The following is a 23,248-nucleotide window of genomic DNA, read 5'->3' as shown; positions in this document are numbered from 1 at the left end:
CACAGTTTAAGAATAAGGGGTAGGCCATTTAGAACAGAGATGAGGAAAAACTTTTTTAGTCAGAGAGTTGTGAATCTGTGGAATTCTCTGCCTCAGAGGGCAGTGGAGGCCAATTCTCTGAATACATTCAAGAGAGAGCTGGATATAGCTCTTAAGGATAGCGGAGTCAGGGGGTATGGGGAGAAAGCAGGAATGGGGTACTGATTGAGAATGATCAGCCATGATCACATTGAATGGCGGTGCTGGCTCGAAGGGCCGAATGGCCTCCTCCTGCACCTATTGTCTATTGACTGGAAGGAGTACTCCTGCTTCTGTTGTTTTTTGTTTGTGTGTTTCCAGTGAAATTTAGCTCGTGAACATAGCTTAAAGATTTGCATCAAATTTGTCTATGAATGTGTTAGGTCCACCCATGATGAGATTGGGAAATGTAGGTGCTACTTAGTACAAGCCGACAAGGGCAAAGCTTCTACGCCCTTTGGCATCTTGTATAAAAGATAATTATTCTTTTGAAATAGACAATAGGTGCAGGAGTAGGCCATTCAGCCCTTCGAGCCAGCACCGCCATTCAATGCGATCATGGCTGATCACTCTCAATCAGTACCCCGTTCCTGCCTTCTCCCCATACCCCCTCACTCCACTATCCTTAAGAGCTCTATCCAGCTCTCTCTTGAAAGCATCCAACAAACTGGCCTCCACTGCCTTCTGAGGCAGAGAATTCCACACCTTCACCACTCTCTGACTGAAAAAGTTCTTCCTCATCTCCGTTCTAAATGGCCTACCCCTTATTCTTAAACTGTGGCCCCTTGTTCTGGACTCCCAACATTGGGAACATGTTTCCTGCCTCTAATGTGTCCAATCCCCTAATTATCTTATACGTTTCAATAAGATCCCCCCCTCATCCTTCTAAATTCCAGTGTATACAAGCCCAATCGCTCCAGCCTTTCAACATACGACAGTCCCGCCATTCCGGGAATTAACCTAGTGAACCTACGCTGCACGCCCTCCATAGGAAGAATATCCTTCCTCAAATTTGGAGACCAAAACTGCACACAGTACTCCAGGTGCGGTCTCACCAGGGCCCGGTACAACTGTAGAAGGACCTCTTTGCTCCTATGAGGCGACTAACCCTGAGAAGACAAGGACTGTTTTAAGAGTATAACTTTATTTACAATATATATAATACAATGGGTGTTTCATTGAAACAAGAGTGTAGCATTGTTAATAATGCACTCTCTTTGCTAACAACCAAATTACCTCCATCCAAATTGTCAGCCTTTCACAGTTAACGGTATAGAAATGTACATACATGATAACTTTTACATAATGTCAGTGAAAGCCTTTTTAATAGTATCAGAAAATACAACAGACATGAAGGCATTCTACCCACATTAATGAAAAGGATATGCTAAAAGGCAGCAGTCATGCTTTATAAGCTTTCTGTACTGCATGCTTTCACTAGTACAAATATTTAGAGTGAATTATACAAGTAGTATCAATGCACAAGCTTTTTAAAGTTCTGGTGACTGTCTTTGAAACACGAACTTCAGTTGTAAGTCACGCTTCATCATAATTCTTTGTAAAAATGTTACAAAAAACAAATTGAGAAATTATAATTGTTTTGCAATTTTACAAACGGCAATGAGTCTAGCTTCCACTAATGGAGAAGTCTTAAAATATTATTTATTTTTACTAATTAACAAAATTTGATATGGTTTCAATGTTGATCAACTGAGGTTCTGTTTGACAGCAACAACCAGTAACCCAGTCCAGTCACTCAGTACAAATAATTACATTGCGCCAGTTCATTTACTCGTTTGGCAACGTCACACCGTTTTAGCACTTGATATTGTGTTACACAAGTTATATTGAACAAAGGAAACACAAAGCACTGAAACAGAGTACCAGTAGTCAGCAGAAGATCTTCAGCCATCGCTGCAGCTTCGAAGAGAGTCCAGTAATTGACTCAGAAGGATTTAAAGGAACAATAATACCTCTTAAATATTGACAATGTATTTACAAATAGTCCAAGATTATGTACATTTATTTACAGAGTCATAAATATGTTAAATTATACTGCTTTCCTCCGGGTCTATAAATATTCTATGACAAATAGCAAATTAAAAAATAAAACAGTTTTGCAGCAGGTTGAACTGTCATAGGAAGCACAATATACTAGTTTTCTTTCAAGTAACCAAGTGGGAACAGCAGAATAACATTTCAATTTCAGGAAGCAGAAAATCATTCAGTACTGAATATGCAATATCGTTAAAAGAATGCCATCTTTTCTTCTTGGATCCCCTGATCTCATTTCTGTTATTGTCACGTCCAACTACTTAGACAACTGACAACATCATTGAAAATTACAGCCATTCTCTGTAGTGGCAACAGATGGCAAAAGAGACACAAAGGAAGTGCCTGAGTGGTGTTTTTAAGCTGGAGTTGTTAATGGAAGTACCACATTGTTCATTACAATCGCACAAATTCTACTTCCAACAACCACTGCTTGGCTTTAGACACATGACTTAGAAGGGACAATGGAGTGGTGTTTTGTTTTCTGCTGGAGAATCATCATGAGTGCACTTTGATGAGAGTTCAATGCAACCTCGACAAAGTGGACCATTGATGTTTATTAGCAGGGAAGAAAATAGCTCTGCGAAAACAATGGATACTGCTCCCCTGTTGACATTGCACATTCACAGATTCGGCTTCCAGAAGTGGAACAGCTGGCAGATGTGAAGAAATGCCACAACTGTATTCAACAAATGGTACAAAACATTTTGAAAAATGTAAAATCTCCTTCAATCGTCTCATTAACTATGAAATGGATTCCGCTCTCCAATATTCTCAATTATTATACATCACTAAAAACAGCATTATTATTATACAAGAAAAAAGCAGCTCCAAAAAAATACTTTAAACATGCTGAATTCTTCGACAAGACATAGTTACAAGTTTAGTATGAAAACTAAATCTTCAATTACCGGTGAGAATCCAATTATGCTAGAGATGCAGCAAGGAAACAGGCTTTTCAGCCCACTGAGTTCAGGCTGACCATCAACCACCAATTTCACACTAATCCTACATTCATCACATTTTTACTTTCCTTGCCGATTTTACCTCTCACCTACACACTTGGGACAATTTACAGATGCCAATTTACCAACCAGCCCACAGGTCTTTTGGATGTGGGAAGAAAGTGAAGCACTTGGAGGAAACCCAGAGGGAGAACATGCAAACTCCACGCAGACAGTACCCAAAGTTAGGATTGTTACACCTTTCCTCACTGGCAATCAGAGACATACTCAGCAAACAGGTGAGAACCTTTAAAGCCGCAGAGCTGGACAAGATGTGCTCTTTTCATCTTTTGTTCCCCTTGTGCCTGAGGTAGGTACAATGAGATAAACACCAAATCCACACTGAAATCTGTCCAATATCACTATTTCTTTCTACGTGAATGTTGACTGTATTGGGATATGGGACGCGAGAGCGGAATCTGATCCTACACTTATCCAGCACGCCAGGTAAAAGGGGGGCAATCCTGTAGTTGATTTGTGAGCGACATGTCCTATCCCTCACTGGCCTAGGGATGTGAAGTCCAACAGCAAATCTCAATTGATGCTCCTGTTGATGTGCATCAACTCCAGCCACGAACTGAACTTCTGTTCCGCACGTTTCCTTTATCCCACTGGATGCATGCAGTTTGTCCAAAGTCCTTTTATCCAGAACAGATTTGAATATTTCCAATATTTCAAAATCAAACAAAAATAATTAACGGAGAGTAGAATCAGAGAACCACACAGCACTGAAGCATGCCCTTTCTGCCAACTTCATCCACGGTGTCCTATTTTATTAATTTGTAAAATAAACTGGGCCAGTTTAGAGTAGAAACCTTTCACTGTGTCTTGCCTGCCAATGTGTTCTTTTTTTTAAAATCAACATTACCTTTTGAACAAGAGTATACACAACTCTCAACTAAAAAGTATAAGAAAATAACTGCAGATGCTGGTACAAATCGGTATTTATTCACAAAGTGCTGGAGTAACTCAGCAGGTCGGGCAGCATCTCGGGAGAGAAGGAATGGGTGACGTTTCGGGTCGAAACCCTTCTTCAGACTGATGTCAGGGGGGGGCGGGACAAAGGAAGGATGTAGGTGGAGACAGGAAGATAAGAGGGAGATCTGGGAAGGAGGAGGGGAAGAGAGGGACAGAGGAACTATCTAAAGTTGGAGAAGTAAACTAAAAATGCAGGTTGCTGCCTTAAAATTAAATAATCAAGTCTATATCCACAATAGTTTTGTTTTTTAAAAAAAGTCAAAAATTGCTGAATGTCTACATGCTGTCTGTTTAAATCTACTAATATACAGTGAAATATGACCACACCCTAATTAATTTAGCTTCAGTATCTACAAGAGTCAATTTCCTAAGGGTTTATAATGCTTTGTTCCACCACATACGTGGCCGTATAAATACATATTATACACCAATTAGTCCATTCTCTAGGAATGGTATTGTTATTATGGCCTGGGCCCACATTGCTCAATAATCAATTACAATATAAATAGTTTAATATTTTGGACAACTATTCCTAACTTTGAGGAAGACAGCAAACATGAATGCCTTTCAGATTTCTTGGAAATTTCAAGGCTGGGAAAATAGTAATTGTTCTTCAGAGTAATGATCAGTTCTGTTCAGTCGAGTATGTGGTTTTCTTCAGCAGCACTTTAGTGGCCACTATCCGCTGATGCGTTGTGGATCCAGTCGAGAACTATGAGCGTCATGCTTGAAAACATAACAATTATGCCACAGATCAGGAAAATTAATGCCTATGGGGGGGAAGAAGAAGAGCAAACTAGTCAGTACAGTATTTCTTTTCAAATGGTTTATATATATGTGTATCAGCAAAACATTCTATTCCAACTAAGAACTATTTAAAACAGGAAGCATATTAACTACTTAAGGATACTCTGATGAAACAAGCTTCCTATTTTTGAAAATTACTTTCCATGTTTATTTGGCTGAAGAGACTGAATTTTAGCAGGGTCCAAATGGCCTCGTTCTCTGCAGCCTGTCTCTTTTACCTTCTCAGTGAGGTGTTATTATTTCTAGAGTCTTGTAGACACAAAAACGCTGGAGTAACTCAGTGGGTCAGAGAGCATCTCTGGAAAAAAAAGGAAAAGGTGACGTTTCGGGTCAAGACCCTTCTTCAGATTGAGAGTCAGGAGGGAGGGAAACTAGAGATATGAAAAGGTGCAGAACAAATCAGAGTTGGATGTGATAGCTCAAGAAAGGTGGAGCCCACATGGTCCATTGTTGGCTGTGGAAGAGGTTACAATGAAGGAATACAAACTGAAACTAGCAGGAGGACTAGGGTGGGTGAGGGACAGAGAGAGAGGGAATGCAAGGGTTACTTGAAATGAGAGAAATCAATATTCATACTGCTGGGTATTAAGCTGCCCAAGCAAAACATGAGGTGCTGTTCCTCCAATTTGCGTGTGGCCTCTCTCTGACAGTGGAGGAGGCCCAGGACAAAAAGGGTCAGTATGGGAATGGGAAATATGTGCATGGGATATAAAATCTAACTGGTCTTTTTGTACATAGAAAATGTGAAAATACATCGTGCACCAAAATAATTGTTGCATAATTATATATTAAGTTGATTAAAAACAAAACAAATATTTAAATTTGGGTGAAGATAAATGTCTCCAAGTATGAGCTAAAACAATAAAGGTCTGTCCTTATAAACATTTTATTTATTGCACTTAAAAATTAGTTTTTCAACTTACCCCAATCTTCTGCGTTGATTTCATGGACTCTTTCTTTACAAGTTTGAGGTAAAATGCGGAAGGCAGGATAAAAATCAACATAGCAGCAGCAGATGAGCCTAAGAAAACATGGAAAGAGCATTAATTTTCATCAGGTCCCATACATTTGATTAAAAAGTGCACACATTAAAGAAGACATTTTATATTATGTACGCACCTATGAAGCCAAAGATATCTCGGATAGTGGGAACAAAGATGACCAGACAGTTAATGCAGCTCAGAATTACAACAGTGATTACTGTATGACGTATCCAGTTAAATGCTTTGCTGGGGAAAAGCAGCTGTTGAACAGAGGTTCGAATCTATGGGAACAAGTTAACATTATGTCACATCATTCATCCAATACCACATTTATTACACACTAACAAAAGGAGAGAGTAAGTTTCGTGCCATCAATTAATGATGGCTAGACAAGATAAAACCAGCTAGGCGAGATGCTGCTCGAATGATAATAATAGCAATAACTGGAACTGAGGTTAACTTGACCAACTTAAATAATCATTATTGATATCACCTGTATTATTTTGCCTATTTTTTTTAGCCTTATTCAGGTCAGAAAGACAGCAAGCCTTAAAAGTAAAAGCGTCACAATGATGCAATAAGTGTTTCTCTTCTCAATTTGGTCAAAGAATCACATAACAAGGGGTAGACACAAAATCCTGGAGTAACTCAGTGGGTCAGGCAGCATCTTTGGAGAAAAGGAATAGGTGATATTTTGGGTTGAGACCCTTCTTTCGAAACCTCACCTATTCCTTTTCTCCAGAGATGCTGCCTGACCCCTTGAGTTACTCCAGCATTTGTGTCTATCTTCGGTGGAAACCAGCATCTGCAGTTAGTTCCTACACATAACAAGGAATCTTGTCTTGCGTCTAACCCAGGCTATCACTTCTGAACTTTAAGTGGTCAGACCATTTGTATGAATTACAAAAAAGTTTACAAGTAGGTGCACCAAGCATTTAAGAAGGCAAAAGGCATTTTGGACTTCATATTAAGAGGATCGAAATTCAGAAATAGGGAGTATCTGGAAAAGGATATAGTATCATTGCAAGCATTGTAAAAGGGATTCACCAGGTTAACTCTGAAACAAGAGGACCGTCCTATCATGATAGTCTAAAGAAGTTGCATCTGTACGCTTTGAAGTTTGAAAAAATGAGGGTGATCTTATTGAAACAAAAGATCCTAAGGGTGGATTTTGAGATGTTTCTACTAATGGGAGTCTCGAATAAGGGCACACGCATTTTCGAGGGGATGTCATTTAAAATCCAGGTCTCAAATTTCATTTTTTATATAATAATAATAATACATTTTATTTATATAGCGCTTTTCATATACTCAAAGACGCTTTACAGAGATTTTGAGAACATAGGGGAAATGAATAAATAGATAAATAAGTAAATAAATAAATGAACAGAGAAAGGAGACAGAAGGTGAGGTGACCTTCAGTGGTTGAAGGCAGTACTGAACAGGTGAGACTTCAGCGATGTTTTGAATGTGGTGAGTGTGGGGGAGTCTCTAACGGTTTGGGGTAGTGAGTTCCATAGGGTGGGAGCAGCGATGGAGAAAGCCCTGTCCCCCCAGGATCTGAGTTTAGTCCGGATGTGGGGGGATAGGAGATTGGCAGCGGCAGAGCGGAGGGTGCAGGTGGGAGTGTGCCTGTGGAGGAGGTCGGTCAGGTAGGATGGGGCCAGGTTATGGAGGGCTTTGTAGGTTATGAGGAGGATTTTGTACTGGATTCTCTGGGGGATGGGGAGCCAGTGGAGTTTATAAAGGACGGGGGTGATATGGTCACGGATCGAGGTGTGTGTGAGTAGACGGGCAGCGGAGTTTTGAATGTATTGAAGTTTATTGATGATTTTTGAGGGTGCGCCATAGAGGAGGCTGTTGCAGTAGTCCAGACGGGAGGTGATGAAGGCGTGGATGAGGGTTTCTGCAGCTGGGTTTATAAGGCAATAAAACTCTGGATCATTTTATTCTCTTGGGTTGTGGAATATGGGTCATTGGATATGTTTATAGTGGAAGTGGATTAATTTGTGAAAGATTAGAGAATTGAGGGTTGTGGGGAATTGATACCGAAGAGGAATGGAGACCAGGGCTGATTAGCCAAGATTGTATGTAAAAATGGTGGGGGAAGCTCGAGGGGCCTGTCCTTCTGTTATGTTCATGGCATAAAGCACAGAAAAACATTTATTATCAGCACGTTGATCTTTCATGTTAAATGAACAGAAGCAACAAAATCCCATATTTAGCGTGTATAATCAAAGGGAAATTTCTACTCTGATATTGATTTCTTCAGAGGGAGTATACTTACTGGAAAAAGCACAACTGGAACTGTCAATGTAACAGCCACAAGTACTGCCAGACGGACAATAAGGAGGACAGTATCAGATCGGTACACCCTTGAGTATGTGTGAAGTAACTCTGGCTCAACTTCACCTGTAGAAGGGAAAGAGATTAGAGGTTTACATTTAAAACCTTATTTCCTTTTCTTTTTAAATCTATCAGGAGAGAAAACACCTCAAGAAAAAAAATTCTGAAACGTCTCTAGTCATTCTGCTATGTTAAATTGGAGTAATTAACAGGCTTCAGGAACAATAATCAAGGGTCAATGAGCTGAAACATAAACTATGTTTCTCTCTCCACATATGCTGCCTGACCTGCTGATTATTCCCAGCACTTTCTGTGTTTTTAGTTCACAATTCAGCATTTGCAATTTCTTTAGTTTAAAGTCAGGATAATTGCCCAGTTTTTTAAAATATAGCTACCATCTTTCATATCCACCTGACATACCAGGCTTGTTTCGTCTTTTGAGAATTTGGGGAAGTGGGGAGGGGTACAGTGGTGCAGAGGTAGAGTTGCCACCTTACAGTGCCAGAGACCCGAGTTCAATTGTGACTACAGGTGTTGTCTGTCCGGAGTTTGTGCATTCTCCCTGTGACCGCGTGGGTTTTCTCCGGGTGGTCCGGTTTCCTCACACACTCCAAAGATGTTCAGGTTTGAAGGTTAATTGGCTTTGGTAAAATTGTCTCCAGTGTGTAGGATAGTGCTCGCATACAGGGTGATCCCTGGTCAGCACAGACTTGGTGGGCCGAAGGGCCTGTTTCCACGGTGTATCACCATAGTCTAAATCTCAACAGCATAGACATAGACCTCCCTCTTGGCATATACTAATATCAGCCTAAGGTTCAACGTCCTAATATATTTCTTTCCGACCCAAGGCCTTGGCACATATGTAAAATATTAATGATAATTTGTCAAACCATTAAAAAAAGTCATTGCTGAATTTGTGTTTCAGACTTTTAGGTTATCCAACTTTTGTGGAAACACTATTTTTCTGAAACTATATACTGATTCTTCGCAAATAAAACATATACAATGATCAAGATGACACATTTGTTGGCATGAATTAGGAGGTGATGCATTTCAGCCCTATCCTCGCATGAGAATGGCTGTTTAATCTAGGTGATGCTGTCATGCTGAGGAAACAGTACATGAGGAGAAGACAGTGGCTCAACAGAGCAAAGGATAAAGGGATGAAAGGGTAGATACATTAATTGAGACTTACCAAGGAAGGTCAAGTAACCGAAGAGAGCAGCCAACAGGTACATAATAAATATAAAAAGAAACGAAACATTGGAAACTCTCTGCATCTTCTTGCGAGATCGGCTAAAAGAGAACAAAATATTGTTTTGATTAATTCATCCCAGTTCATTTAACATAAAAATATGGATATGAATAAATTCAGCACAATTTCAATAAATTATGAACAAATTATCATACATTTCAGGTTTTTTCTTCAATAGGTAACACAGAATATTTTTTTGAGGAAATTAACAGGAGCATCACATTCTTGGCAAATGTTACTGCCGATTTTGATGAGTGATGGCAAGCCGGGGAACAGAATGTGTTTTTCACTCTTGGAACTTCGTGTTCATATCAGATAGTGCAAGATTTGATGGAAGCAGAGGGAAAAGTACATCTAATCTGCTCTAGTGACATGCTTCAATACCCTCTGCTGGAAAAGCTTTTCTGTTCTCATTACCAGTAACTGATTAAAATGCAAGTGTTTATAAACAGTTTATACCCATAGGCAAATGCAGTCTATGAACTAGACCAGAACAGTGCCCAATTTATTTGATAGAGAATACTTCTGCTGAATCACAAGTGGAATTAATTCCCACACATGCTAAACGCAATATAATCGAAATGGGTTCTTACTCTTTGAGTTCTTCATAAATAGGAAGTACAGCTGGATGACACACAAAGGCAAATGTCAGAATTGGTATGGCATAGACAGTCTGAAATACAAAGGAAAATGGAAAGCTTAATATTAATAATTTACATTTATTCAGTGAATTTATCTTAACAAAACCATTCCAAGGCAAGAGCATTATTAAATATTATAATAATAAAGATCAGGCATTGGCGTTTTGTTTTAATTGATTTGATTGAAAGATGGAAAGATGCAGCAAAGAAATAGGCCCTTCGGCCCGCTGAGTCCAAGCCAATCATCGATCACCTGTTTGCACTAGTTCCATGTTATCTCACTTTTACATCCATTCCCAACATGCTGGGGACAATTTGCAGAGGCCAATTCACCTACAAACCTACACGCCTCGGGATTGTAGGAGAAAGTCGGAGCACCCAGACGAAACCCATGTGGTTAAAGGGAGAACATGCAAATTCCTCAGTCAGGACAGTACCCAAGGTCAGGATTGAACCTGGATGTCTGGTGCTGTGAGACACCAGCTCCACCAGCTGTACCACTGTGCCTCCCAATACCTCTTAACACTAAAACCACTGTACTGCAAGGTATCATGAGCAAACATATTACAAATGCATACGAGTCTCATATGAAATAAACCATGATCTTTTATGTTAATTTTTAAGCACATTTTCACAATTGATTCATTCTTACCTGTGAATTGAAGACAAAGTATTGCGGTTTACACATATCCTCATCAGTTGCATTGTGCATTAAACTGGGCTCCGAAACGCTGGTAACTACTTCATACGCCGATGTTGCAGTCATCATTATCGTCATATTCAATGTTGCATTGCCTAGCTCCTGGTCCATTAGGGGCAATGGACAAGGAATTTCAGTGTGCTTGTGAATTACCTGCAAGTATTTGTAACATGAGAATTATAATGGAGAAAAATAAAAATGGATAACCATGGTTGAGAATGCCAGTAGACAGTAGACATGTTTTCTTTAAGTCCACTCTAATTCTCCTGCTCCCCACAACCTCAAGGGTCAGTGATGGCCCGTTGAATGCCCTGCCAGTACAATGTGACCTACATCACAAAGGGTACAAGTTCTAAGTGCTGGAGTAACTCAGCAGGTCAGGCAGCATCTCTGGAGAACATGGATAGGTGACGTTTTGGGTTGAGAGCCAATCTGATCTGCTCCAGTGACATGCTTCAATACCCTTTGCTGAAAAGGTCTTTCTGTTCGCATTACCAGATATGGAACTGATTATAATGGAAGTGTTTAAAAGTAGTTTATACCCACAGGCGAATGCAGTCTATGAACTAGCCCAGAACTGCCCCCAATTATTTTAATAGAGAATCATAAGAGGATTCAAATTCTACACATGCTAAGTGCAATATAATAGAAATGGTTGTCACCTATCCATGTTCTCCAGAGTTGCTGCCTGACTACTAATTTACTCCACCTCTTTGCATCCTTTTTTTGTAAACCAGTATCTGCAGTTCCTTGTTTCTAGGTTCAATGTATGTTTTGTTTAAATGGATTCCAAAAATGTACCAGAGGGCTGCGACAACTGACATTGACATGACTTGGAGAAAAGGATGCAGCTACCATAATTGTTTAAATGTGGAAAGTCTTCTGTCAGAATGCAACAACAAAAAGCTCATTCTCCAGGTTCTCATGGGACCAGTCATTTCTTTATTGTCACTGGATCGACATCCTGGAACGCTTATCTAGCATTTCCCGCAAGTTCTGCAGGAGATAGAGTTGGTTGGCTCACCACCAAATATTCAAGGGCAATTAGCGATGGGCACTAAATGGGCTAAGACTTACCTCCCATCATTGAATAATACCTCTGTTGTTTGCCGGTAATGTTCTTTTCCCAAACATGTATATTTTAAAAAGCTATAGACGTGTACAACAATGGATGGTAATGCTTATATGAAGCTTTATCCAATGTCATTCACTGTTTCAGTATTGTTACCCAACATTAATATTCAGAACATTTATCTCCACATCAGCTGCACGGATTATTTCAACCCTGGGGCATGCAAATATAGTTTGTCAATATGGCTTTGGTTCTGTCATAGTCAACCAGCCTCTTGGTAGTCACTGGATTAACATAAGCAGCCACTAACAGCTGGGGTGATGGTGGTGGGATCTGGCTTTTAGAGAAATGGAGAACTGCGATGTGACAACCCAGACACTAACTGCTCCCTTCCACTTCAAGAAAAAAAACCCGATGTTACTGAGAAAATTAGGATAAAATCAAAACGTGCAAGACCCTTTGAAAAAAGTAGTTCTACCATTAAGCACTTTTACACAATTTCTGCTGTCATTTCTAACAAGATGAATCCAACTTCATACTTACAACTATTAGGAAGAAGAGCATGCAGAGAAGGGACAAGCCGCTGGTGTAGCCCAAGTAGCCTGAAAAATAAGAGGGGGAATTTATAGATGTCAGTAACATCCTTCAAATATTTTCCAATTCATGATTTAACAGTAAAATCGAAGAGTATTCTTCATAAAGGCATTTATAATTTTCCTATATGTTGCACAGAAAGAAAATGTGATCTATTAATATAACTACAGCTCACAGTGTCACTACAGTGTTGAACAGATTTTAAAAACCCATATCTGAACAAATTTGATTGATTAATAACCTCAATTCCCAACTGCGGCTGTGCAATTCTGTGTCCCTGAGTTTTGTGACATTTAATGATAGTCTTGCGTCAAGTTCACATTTAAACAGCAGGCAGTGACACTGAGGGGGTGGGAGGATCTGGATGTACGTGATTGTTTTCTACTAGTCACTCATTTGATGATGAATCATCATTGACAACCCTATTCTTAATAACCGAGTGCAGCATATCGCAATTCACTGAATCAAGAGGGAAAGTAATATGGATTTGGGTTTTAAAAACAGAAAACTTTGGTGTTCAGATTAAATTCTCAGCAAATTATTTTCACAATGGCAGACTGCCCACTTCAAAACAGAGGAGGCAACGCCTATAAGAAGTCATGGATTTTTAAAACTACACTATATTCCTACTGTCATTGACTTTCAGTGTAAACAACTCACCTAAATTCTTCAGCAGGGACAAAGGAAGAATTATGAATAAAGACACCAAAAGGACCAAGTAGTCACCATTCATGTACCATTGTCTGAAAGAGAAAAGCATTTCTGTCAGTCTTATTCCTGTTAGTCTTCACATAACAACTGAGATTTCTTAACTTTACTATTGAACGTCTTGTCTTGCTGACCAACATATGGTGGAGTCTTATAGGATAGATTGAGACATGTTAAATGCTTAAAGAGGCTTAAGCTGTCTTTACAATTTACATTTTATTTTTTACCCCTAACAAATTCACACACACAACATGGAACTAGACGAAACCAGTCCAAAACATTCATTAGCCACATGTCACCCAAGACCAACTGGGACAAGCTGGGAAAACAAGTTGGAACCAATCCTGAAGGAGTTGAAAGACTCCACCACCTTTGTCAGTCATAGAATAAATAAATGTCACAGCTCTTATTTTCCACGACAGCTGCATCTTATTATCAAAACATACAGTCCGAATACAGTTAATCGTTTGCACACAAGGTAGCTACAAAGCTGCGTTAAAACCAGAGACAGGTTGATTCCAATTACGCCAGGCATGTGATGCTCAAGAAATATTCCACAAAGACTGCTTCACTGATTCAAGTTAACAGGTTCGTTGCCAGTTGCACATTCTTTAATGGTGAAGGGCACTCATTATTGGTGGTGCTGCCTTTCCACTAATGTGAGTGAGGAAGGCAGCTTCGTGTAACTATATGCTATGAGTATAAGAGAAGCACAGGTCTGCATGAGGCCTTCCTTGACTTGTAGTCAATGTATAATGTAGCACATTAATTATTTTATACACCTAAATCATACAATTAAAGAAGATGATTGCACTGCAAGTTATTATGAATCTTGTATACATGATTAATTATTGGTACTTCTAATGCATGACTACACTCATCCTTCCACTGAAGCTACTTTAACAGTGGTGCCTATTCTGTATTTGGAGCTTAATTTCTAATTATTTTGCTTCCAGCTGATATGATAATGCTGTATTCTCAGATAAAGTATGGAATTCCAATGGAGAGATACTACACTTTAAATCTATTGAGGTGATTTTGTTTTTCAAAGACTGCCCAAAGCACATGTTTATTTGCCCTGTGCCAAACTTTGTATTCATTTGGGATTGCTTGGTGAGGTTTTACATCAGCTGATCATTGCGACAGAGTGCATCAAAGAACAGAGAAGTAAATGGGTTTAAATAACATGGGTCATCTCTGTAAATGGGTGACGGGAGTGGTGGGGAAGCAAGCCCACTGTGTGTTGTCGGAGAAAATGAATAGAATGAAAAAGTAACCCAGTAAATGAAATGTTCCAATGTCACCCTTTACTATTTTGTTTTGACAAGCAATTATACGCATTTATTCAAAGCTACACATAGCTGTCAGTTCTACTCTTAGCTTATCTTTCCTAAAGGAATTGGAAGATGCCAATTTCAAGATTGCAGTTGTGAGTTGGAAGATGCCACATGGTAAAATTTTTGGAAACTCCATTAAGAACACGGGTACACTGTCATGTAGCTTTCCCAATCATTGTCGTACTTCTCCATTATTCAACCCATGTTGCTCAAATCATTTGCATGTTTCGAATTACTGTTTTGCATTGCGGAATCTACTTCCGGTTTGACGATACAATTACTGGATTTTACAATAATTGAGGTGGACTAATTATACCAACCAATTATCACTTTTGTGTTCAGTTCCAGTCGAACTTTGCACTGCAGTTGGGGGTGATTAAGAACCCATTTCAGCACGGGAGGCTCAAAATGGCAACTGGGACTTGTGCGAACAGGCTAAGGAGCTGTACATCTCCTGCAGCAATCAGAATTGATGCTGAGTAGCACAGAGTCTGAACAGGGAATACATACTTAAACATTTTACTAAAAGGCAAATCATTCAAATGAGTCAACATAAAAAGGGAATGACAAATGGGATTAAGAGACATAAAGGGCAGGAAAAGCTTAAAATAAAATATATTTTCTTGGAATCTCCAAGAATAGTTTAAACCCAAGGGAAAATGTTTCCATACATATTGGAATTGATTTTACATGCCAGTGAGGTCGAGTACAAGTAACATAACTTGGTATGATTGCATTGTGTACTGAAATGGACAAATCCTAATCTTTTCCAGGATTAGACTGGATTTATGTCATGAAAGTACTTCCACTCTTTAAAATCACTCCATGTATCACCACATGGAGATTCTGGGTCAGATACTGCGGTTGGCTTCTGAAGGTGCTGTCCAATTACATTTTAATAATGGGGGTCACTGTTGGTCCTACTATCATTTTTACCTGAATTTCCAAGCCAAGGTGGCTGTTGGTGATTTGAATTTAAAGTCCCTGTTTTTTCTTGGGGGGTAGAACTCACAACTGCAATCTTGAAATTCTGTTTATCTGTGTATTATGAAACAGAAGGTGACCATTCGGCCTATTTGGATCTGACTATAGTTTTGATTTATTTTGCCATTTACCCTCATTAGAGAAAAATTCCAATTAACCTGCAAGGATTTATTTGGGATGAAACCAGAAACGTCTTCACTGCGTCCATTCTAATGAAAGCTTCACGCCTCAAATGAAAACATAGCTGTTCCATCTGCCCATCCTTAGAATAATTCCGGCATTGTTTTGTGTATACCAACTGTGTGCCTGGGTCCTGGACTTTCTCACTGCCAGGCCCCAAGTGGTCAGGATGGGGGAACACACATCTTGCTCCCTCCCCCTGAACATAGGATCCCCCCAGGGCTGCGTCCTTAGCCCCCTACTGTACTCCCTGTACACACATGACTGTGGGGCCAGGTTCAGCTCAAACTCCATCATCAAGTTTGCTGATGACACTGTGGTGGTGGGCCGGATCTCCAACAACGATGAGAAGGCCTACCGGGAGGAGGTGGCTGATCTGGCACTCTGGTGTCAGGACAATAGCCTCCTCTTGAATGTCACTAAAACAAAGGAGCTGATTGTGGACTTCAGAAGGGCTAAACATCCAAGGACGTACACGCCACTGGAGATAAATGGGTCTATTGTGGATAGGGTGAGCAGTTTCAAATACTTGGGAGTCCGCATCGCAGAGGATCTGACGTGGGCAACGCACATTGCCGCACTGGTGGGTAAGGCTAAGCAGCGCCTTTACCACCTTAGACAACTGAGGAAATTCAGAGTGTCGCTGAAGATCCTTCATTGCTTCTACTCTGGGGCTGTAGAGAGCATCCTGTCCGGCAACATTACAGTCTGGTTTGGGAACAGCTCTGCCCAGGACAGGATGGCCCTGCAGAGAGTAGTGCGTTCGGCAGAACGCACCATGGGAACTACACTCGTCCCCCTGCAGGACCTATACATCAGGAGGTGCAGATCCAGAGCAAGCAAGATCATGAGGGACCCCTGCCACCCCAGTAACGGACTGTTCCAGATGCTACGGTCAGGCAAACGCCTCCGCTGTCACGCTGTGAAAACGGAGAGGATGAGACGGAGCTTCTTACCACAGGCCATCAGGACTGTCAACTTTGATAACCCCAGAGACTAAATTTTTGTCGACACTTTTTGTGCTATGTTTAGTAACTTATTAACTTTATTTATATGCTGTAACTGTAATTCTTTTTGTGCACAACCCGCAGGCATTGCCACTTTCATTTCACTGCACATCGAGTATGTGTATGTGACAAATAAATTTGACTTGACTTGACTTGACTTGTACCAAGCCACACTGTTCTCTCCCACTTCCTGCAGCAAGATCACAACAAAATAATGTCTTTGGCATGGGATATCCAAACTATGGCAGGGCAATGAACATGCCATGCCCTCCTCGATTTTATTTAAACCGAATTTCGGTTGACTAACAGTTTTTATGGAAACTAACCATTGGATGTTAACTGGAAATAGATGGGTGTACATTACAGTTGACGTCTGTGGCTGGAAACACTCTTATACCAATTGAAACCAGCCTTTCATATAGCACTAGCTCAGTTGGATGTAAAACATGACTTTTAGAATAAAAATAGAAAATACTGATAAAACTCAACAGATCTGTTACATTGGAATGGGCTAGCATACCTAGGATGGTGATAGCCAACGGAATACAAGGCATAACAAAATGTATTACCCTGGGTTAAATGTAGCATTCCATTCACATTAGTTGCTTTCTGCAAGGGACGCTGAACTTTGTGTAGTTAGTCAGAAACAGACCCTTCAGCCCAACTCATCCATGCTAACCAGGAACCAACTATACTGGTCCCATTTGCCTGCATTTGGCACATATCCTTGTAAACCTTTCCTTTCCATACACCTGTCTAAATGTCTTTTAAATGCTGCTACTTCATCTGGCAGCTTGTTCCGTATACCTAGCATCCTCTGTGTGCAAATATTACTCCTTACATTCCCACTAAACCTTTCCCTTCTCATCGTAAACCTTCGACCTCCAGTTCTTGATCCTCCTCCAAAGGTGAATGTTTTTTGGAAATGTTTTTAAATCTCTGGTACAAATCTTTAGCATATTGTGCCCGACATTCGGTTTGTAATTCAACGTACCCAGTCTTTTCCTCAAATCCCAGCAAAGCATGAATGACAATTGGTAGCTCATATTTCACAATGTAGAGGTAGCTTGATGTAGCTGCAGTAAGAAAAAGGTAAAGAAAAGAATAATATGAAAAAAAATAACTAAGACCGTCTAAACGTCGAGGCTAAATGTCTTTAAATTGGAATATGTAGACCTTAAGGAGGATGTTCATATTTTGAACGAAATGTAGTTTAGGAAAATAGTGGAATTTTACCTCCAATATTCTGCATCGTGATTGAGAGTGATGCTGCCAATTTCCCAGGTAACCCAAATGCTTTCAGTCCTAGTTGTTCATAGACCAGTGAACCTGGGACAAAAAGCAAGGTTTAATGCACGAACATGAAAATATTCCATTCTGACGAAATTAAAGTATGCACTGAAGCAAAGAAGCAAATTAATTACCTCCTTCCTTTGCTGTCTTCAGTAAGAGATGTATGGAATATAGAGAAAAGACTGATACAGCGCTCAAAAGAATCCTGGAAAAATGCAAAACAGTAAGATTGCTGTTATATGACACTAAACAATGAATCACGTTTTCATTCAATAATGTTACCTACTCCCAGCTATTCTACATTTTCCTTGATCTCCATTCTCTTTGCCGTGTTTTCACAGTCCCTTATCTATCTACCTCCCCCCCCCCCCAACCCCCACCCCAATGTCAGTTTGAAGATGGGTCTTGACCCGAAACATTACCCATTCCTTCTCTCCAGAGATGCTGTCTGTTCTGCATTTTGTGTCTATCTTTGGTTTAAACCAGCTTTTGCAGTCCCTTCATACATACATACTTCATTCAACAATGAATGGATTGTAATTTACATTAAAGTCAATGCCTGATTGCAACATTAACAAGTACAACTTCAGTTGTAAGGAAATAAAAAGTGATAGTGAAGAGTCATCATTTTGTTTTAAAAACAAACTTCAATCCTTTCACCATGTGGCTAACTAATTGGCTGCAGCACTGATTTTTCACACATCACAAGAGGTTGCCTTTACAACGCTGTTACCTTGTCCCTGCCATCCTAAATAATGCAAGATCAGAGCAGCTTCTCAGCCAAATCAATGGATACTGCACATCCACAATAATTAGTTATGTATGCAATTGCACTGTCACCCAACTACATTTCCACCCAATGTTACATGCGATTTTTCTCTTTTCCCTGGTGGTATGGCAACTATGCACATCATAGCAAGATTAATCACTGCTCTCAGTCACTTGAGGAATAACATTTCAGCAAATGATCATTATAGCAACCGCTCATTATATTATCAAACCAATGTCGAAACACACAAAAACGCCTATTTACCTCCCTCACCAATGATTGATACCATTTAAAATCTACTTTAATCTTTTCTGTTGCTACAGAATAAGAAACAGAACTATACAGTGGGCAAGATTAAATATCAAGCAAACTCATGATTTTACTATGCAATGGCATTAATAAGAACATGCATTTTATTTTGTATATTTATCCACATATTTCAAGAACAGCCTTTTTCATTTCCTTGAACACAGATTGCTTTGCAAATGGTACAATCTATTGGCACAAAGTGAGAGCAGCATTATTTACAGTTTCTAAGCTTTCATGTTGTTTTTAGTGACCATGGATGCATAACATTGTCACAAAGATTGTATTATTTTTGCTAACGACACACTGCATTATATTAATCAACACCTTTGCTGTTGTGTGGCCACCTATGGGAGAAGCAATCCTATTTATTCAGTTGGTCACAAGATTAGTTGCCTAATCTTGAAGTTTAGGAGTGCCCTTCTTTTTTACTCATTCATCAAAGAAGCACAACCTTTCTTAAATAAGTGGTAGCCCCAGGCCAAATATTTCAAATGCCTCTTTGCTGTAAATTGGTTAGATGGAATGTATTACAAGTAGTCTCCCTTGTTAACAAACAGTATAGGGAATACATCTAGCCTAAGCAAATTAGGCACACAAGGCATGGGTAGGTTCTTATACTGGCTGTTTGCAATCACATGAAACCCATTTTACAATATAATCTGCTGTATGAACAATGGGATCTGTAACATACTAATCATATCCAATTCCACAAATCTAAACTTCTTAAGCTTAAAAACCGATTCCCACTGGTTGCCACCAAATCCTTTGTTTGTAAACATCCCTTTAACTCCCTCCCCCACTAAGAAGGAATTACAAGTCCTCTCCCAGCCTGTGCTGCACTATTACTCAAGGTCATCTCCAACCAGTGACTGAGAAACACACAAGGAAACAAACCATCCACGGGCCCATGAATAAATGATTCACCTCAAACAGACGGAATAAGCAATCCAGTCTGAACAGTTCCATGCTCCCTCAGCCTATTGTTCCCAACTTACATGCCCATCATTATCATCTGTTACTGTTTCGTCAGTTACTGTTAAGGCGCTTCGCAAGGATAAATTAAAAGATTTAAAGCTAATGCTTTGTCCTGCCCTATTATATGCTGAACTTCACATTCGTAGTTGCCATCCTTTCACATGTCAATTAAGATGTCAACAATGGTGTATATTGAAAGTGCACAATTTTTTTTAAATGGACAATTTGAAAACCTGCTGAGACTCCTCCTCCCTAGACATGTGACTAAACAGTAGGTAAGGAATACAGCAAAGGACCGCATTAGGTTGCTGCAGTCAGTGCTGCACTGCAGTGTCAGCAGGTTAGGAGCTGCATCTTGCAAAGCACGTGCTTTTTGTTTTGCCGTCTATGAAACACTTACACAAAAAGTACGATTCCAGTGTTAGCCATGGCATATGCCAAGCCAAGAATGCCACTGCCCATAATGGCATTGCTGAGGTTAAATGCTGAAATTCCAAATGAGGTATTTCCAGTTCTCTGGCAAAAGAAGATAATAAACAAATTCAATAAACCATAGATGCCAGAGCATATTTCTGAATGGAAATACACAGAATAAAGTACTTACATATTCTTCTTCAAATTTCTTTTTCCCATAGTACAAATTTGGCAGAAAATTCTGACTTTCTGCATCATTTTCGGTATATTGACTGCAAGAGTAAAAAATAAAATTACAGCATTACAGAAAGCTGATTTGCTGGTAGATTCTTAAATGTAAATTATAAATTTTTTATGGCACAGATCACGAGTTGAGAGATCTGAATTATTCATTGAACCATGTGATGCTCTATAATGCAGCAAGAACGGTACAATATACCTCGCATGGCAAACGGTTTTTCCATTAAGTACAATTAGGAGAGCGTTTTATTCAATTAAACTAACATTTCTCATTATCAGAAATCTGGAGATATTCCCTTACCTATTAATGGGAATCTTTTTAGTGGGAGGGTAGTCGTTGCTGTTGGTGCTGCTGGTGTCGTCATCTGGTGTGATGTTAAATCTGTTCATCTCCGTTATGGTCATGGTCAGACGATTTTAGTGAAACACTTCTAACTTCTTTGCGTTTGGTTCCTTCTCTCTTGCGTTGCAGTCGGCGGTGTGTACACTTCTTCTGCCAGCGACCTGCCTCTCCCCCCTGTGCTTTGTCCGTGTGGTTTCCCCTAAGGAAATAGTGAAATGTCAATAACCAGGCAACCAGCTGAACACATCCTCCTTAATTGTCCCTCTCCACGTGATCTGCCGTGGGTATATCAGCTACCCACTCAGCTCGAATGGAAAAATACTGTGAAGAACGGCGACGCACCGTTGTCTCTCTGTGTCAGCCCACCAGTCTCATCACGAGATGCAGGCAAAATCCTGGATGCGTCCAAATCAGACAGAGTAGACTGTATTAAACATCAATACACGGGCATACTTATTTTAGAAATGGAATACAACCATTGCCCTAATCTGATATTACTGCCTTTATCCCAAACATTTATATCTCCAATCGCAACCTGTACATAATTTTATTTTTTGCTACATTTTTACATTTAATTTCTGACGAGGGCAGGGTTGCGCTGATGAAAACACCGCAACCAAACACATAGTCTCGTCTCTGCCCTACACCGTTAATCCAGCCAGAGAGGAAGGGTGACATTTGAATGAGTCATGAGACTACAACACACGAATCCAATGTAATTTTCCCGGTGGTTGATTAAAACTCAGATTTACCGAATTGCAACGAGTGTGCAGAGCCGAAGTAAAATCATTTTTGCTCATATATCTTACGATAAGATAAAGGAGACATGATCTCAAACAAAAGCAATTGATGTGGCCATTGATGTGAAATTCGAAATTCTGGATAATGAATAGGCGGCATCGAGCCAGTTGCATCATCCTCCTCCTCTTGATGACTATCGCAATACATGCATGTTGGAAATTAGCCGCGGACAAAATGTTATCTAAATTAAATACCTATATTGAAGGCTGATCAGGGCATCAATTCACATCTACCAGAATAAAATGAGAAACGAGGTCAAAGAGACAATGGCTTGAACGTATTGCTTACCTCTTCCCGGACGTGCCTTTTAAAAATAAAAGATCTTCAATTACAAATCAGTCCGATGTGTGAAATAACAAGGGTGGTTATTTACATCCAAAAAAATGTCGAGTTTAAAAGAAAGCAGAATGTAGTAGAGGTCAAGGTATCTGAAGAAGCTTGTTTGATGAAGATTAATTCTAAGGCAGCCCTCCCTTTGGATATTCGCCCATCTGTATCTGTTTGACTGTATAGATATATTGTTATTAAACTGAGATCCGATCCGAAAAATACCCGACCGTCCAGTGCCACTCCTGTATATATGCCGTCTTGGTGTGAATAGTGTTTCAGACTAATATAAGAGACCGATTTAAAATTGCATCAGAAAGGGGTGGGGTTTCATTTTCAAACCCCGCCATTCGTCGGAGTGGAAACTGTCACCGCTTCTAAAGATATCTAATTGCAATGTTTGTAAACAAATCCGTCCATATATATATATATATATATATATTTTTTTTACATGAATGCCATATATCTTGGTTGCCCCGACAAAGACAAACTGTCAGATGTACATGTAAATGTCACATTTAGGCAACAAAGTCCTCTCTCTCTCGTTTGTAATACAGTATAAGAATATCCTATGTTAAATTTCGATGCAAACTATAGCTCAGGGTTTTCGTGATTAGCGGGAAAGGGTTCCTGCTGATCCAGTCTGTTTTAGTTACCGAAGAGACGATTCTTTGCCTTAGAACGAATTTTTAAAATCATTTCTATTCATTTCCAGAGAGAAGAAAAATGTACACACACAATTTCCGGAAACCGTGAACAAATGCTCACCGCATCCACCCAAACGTCATGTTCAAGGTAGGTTTAAAGACGATGCTTGAAGGAACATCATGTATTTGATCCGGATGTGAGTAAATGTTTTATTGAGGGAAAGTGACGCAAATCATCAGGTACAGAGCGGCGCGGCTCTGATCCACTGTGAAATGCCTTCAATACTCCAGAGCTGATCAAAAATTATTTTATAAAAGCACTTTGGAATCAGGGGCTGGCAAATCAGAGGGAGCAAAGCGTGGCGTTTAACTGCCTGCGATGTAACCCTGAAGACTGATGCGACAATTGATTTATTGTTAATTTAAAAGAAATAAACTTTATTCAGAATTAAAAATATATACAA

The 23,248-nt window shown here is 39.7% G+C and overlaps 1 protein-coding gene across 1 annotated transcript; it reads right to left on the bottom strand.

Moving 5' to 3' along the window:
* Positions 1–1,142: 1,142 nt before the first annotated feature.
* LOC144603678 (sodium-coupled neutral amino acid symporter 2-like) lies at positions 1,143–22,499 on the bottom strand. The gene is made up of 16 exons (XM_078417293.1): positions 22,099–22,499; positions 20,968–21,208; positions 20,617–20,698; positions 20,413–20,528; positions 18,091–18,164; positions 17,903–17,995; positions 17,661–17,742; positions 13,111–13,193; positions 12,400–12,458; positions 10,737–10,937; positions 10,037–10,116; positions 9,384–9,484; positions 8,130–8,254; positions 5,979–6,123; positions 5,783–5,880; positions 1,143–4,822 (listed from the first exon to the last, which is right to left on the bottom strand). Exons 2-16 carry the CDS (start codon positions 21,069–21,071, stop codon positions 4,721–4,723), a joined length of 1,545 nt encoding a protein of 514 aa, XP_078273419.1. The 5' UTR covers positions 21,072–21,208; positions 22,099–22,499; the 3' UTR covers positions 1,143–4,720.
* Between the last annotated feature and the right edge of the window lie 749 nt (positions 22,500–23,248).

Source organism: Rhinoraja longicauda, chromosome 20, assembly GCF_053455715.1.
Source record: "Rhinoraja longicauda isolate Sanriku21f chromosome 20, sRhiLon1.1, whole genome shotgun sequence".
Taxonomy (NCBI): Eukaryota; Metazoa; Chordata; class Chondrichthyes; order Rajiformes; family Arhynchobatidae; genus Rhinoraja; species Rhinoraja longicauda.
This window is presented reverse-complemented; position numbering and strand designations above follow the sequence as displayed.

Excerpts from the sequence above, each read along its gene's own strand:
- LOC144603678 (XM_078417293.1), bottom strand. The coding sequence starts at position 21,071 with ATGACCATAACGGAGATGAACAGATTTAACATCACACCAGATGACGAC. Across the intron at positions 10,117-10,736 it reads ACTTTGTCTTCAATTCACAG|ACTGTCTATGCCATACCAAT; the intron begins GTAAGAATGAAT and ends TTTGTATTTCAG. Across the intron at positions 5,881-5,978 it reads AGATATCTTTGGCTTCATAG|GCTCATCTGCTGCTGCTATG; the intron begins GTGCGTACATAA and ends ATGTTTTCTTAG.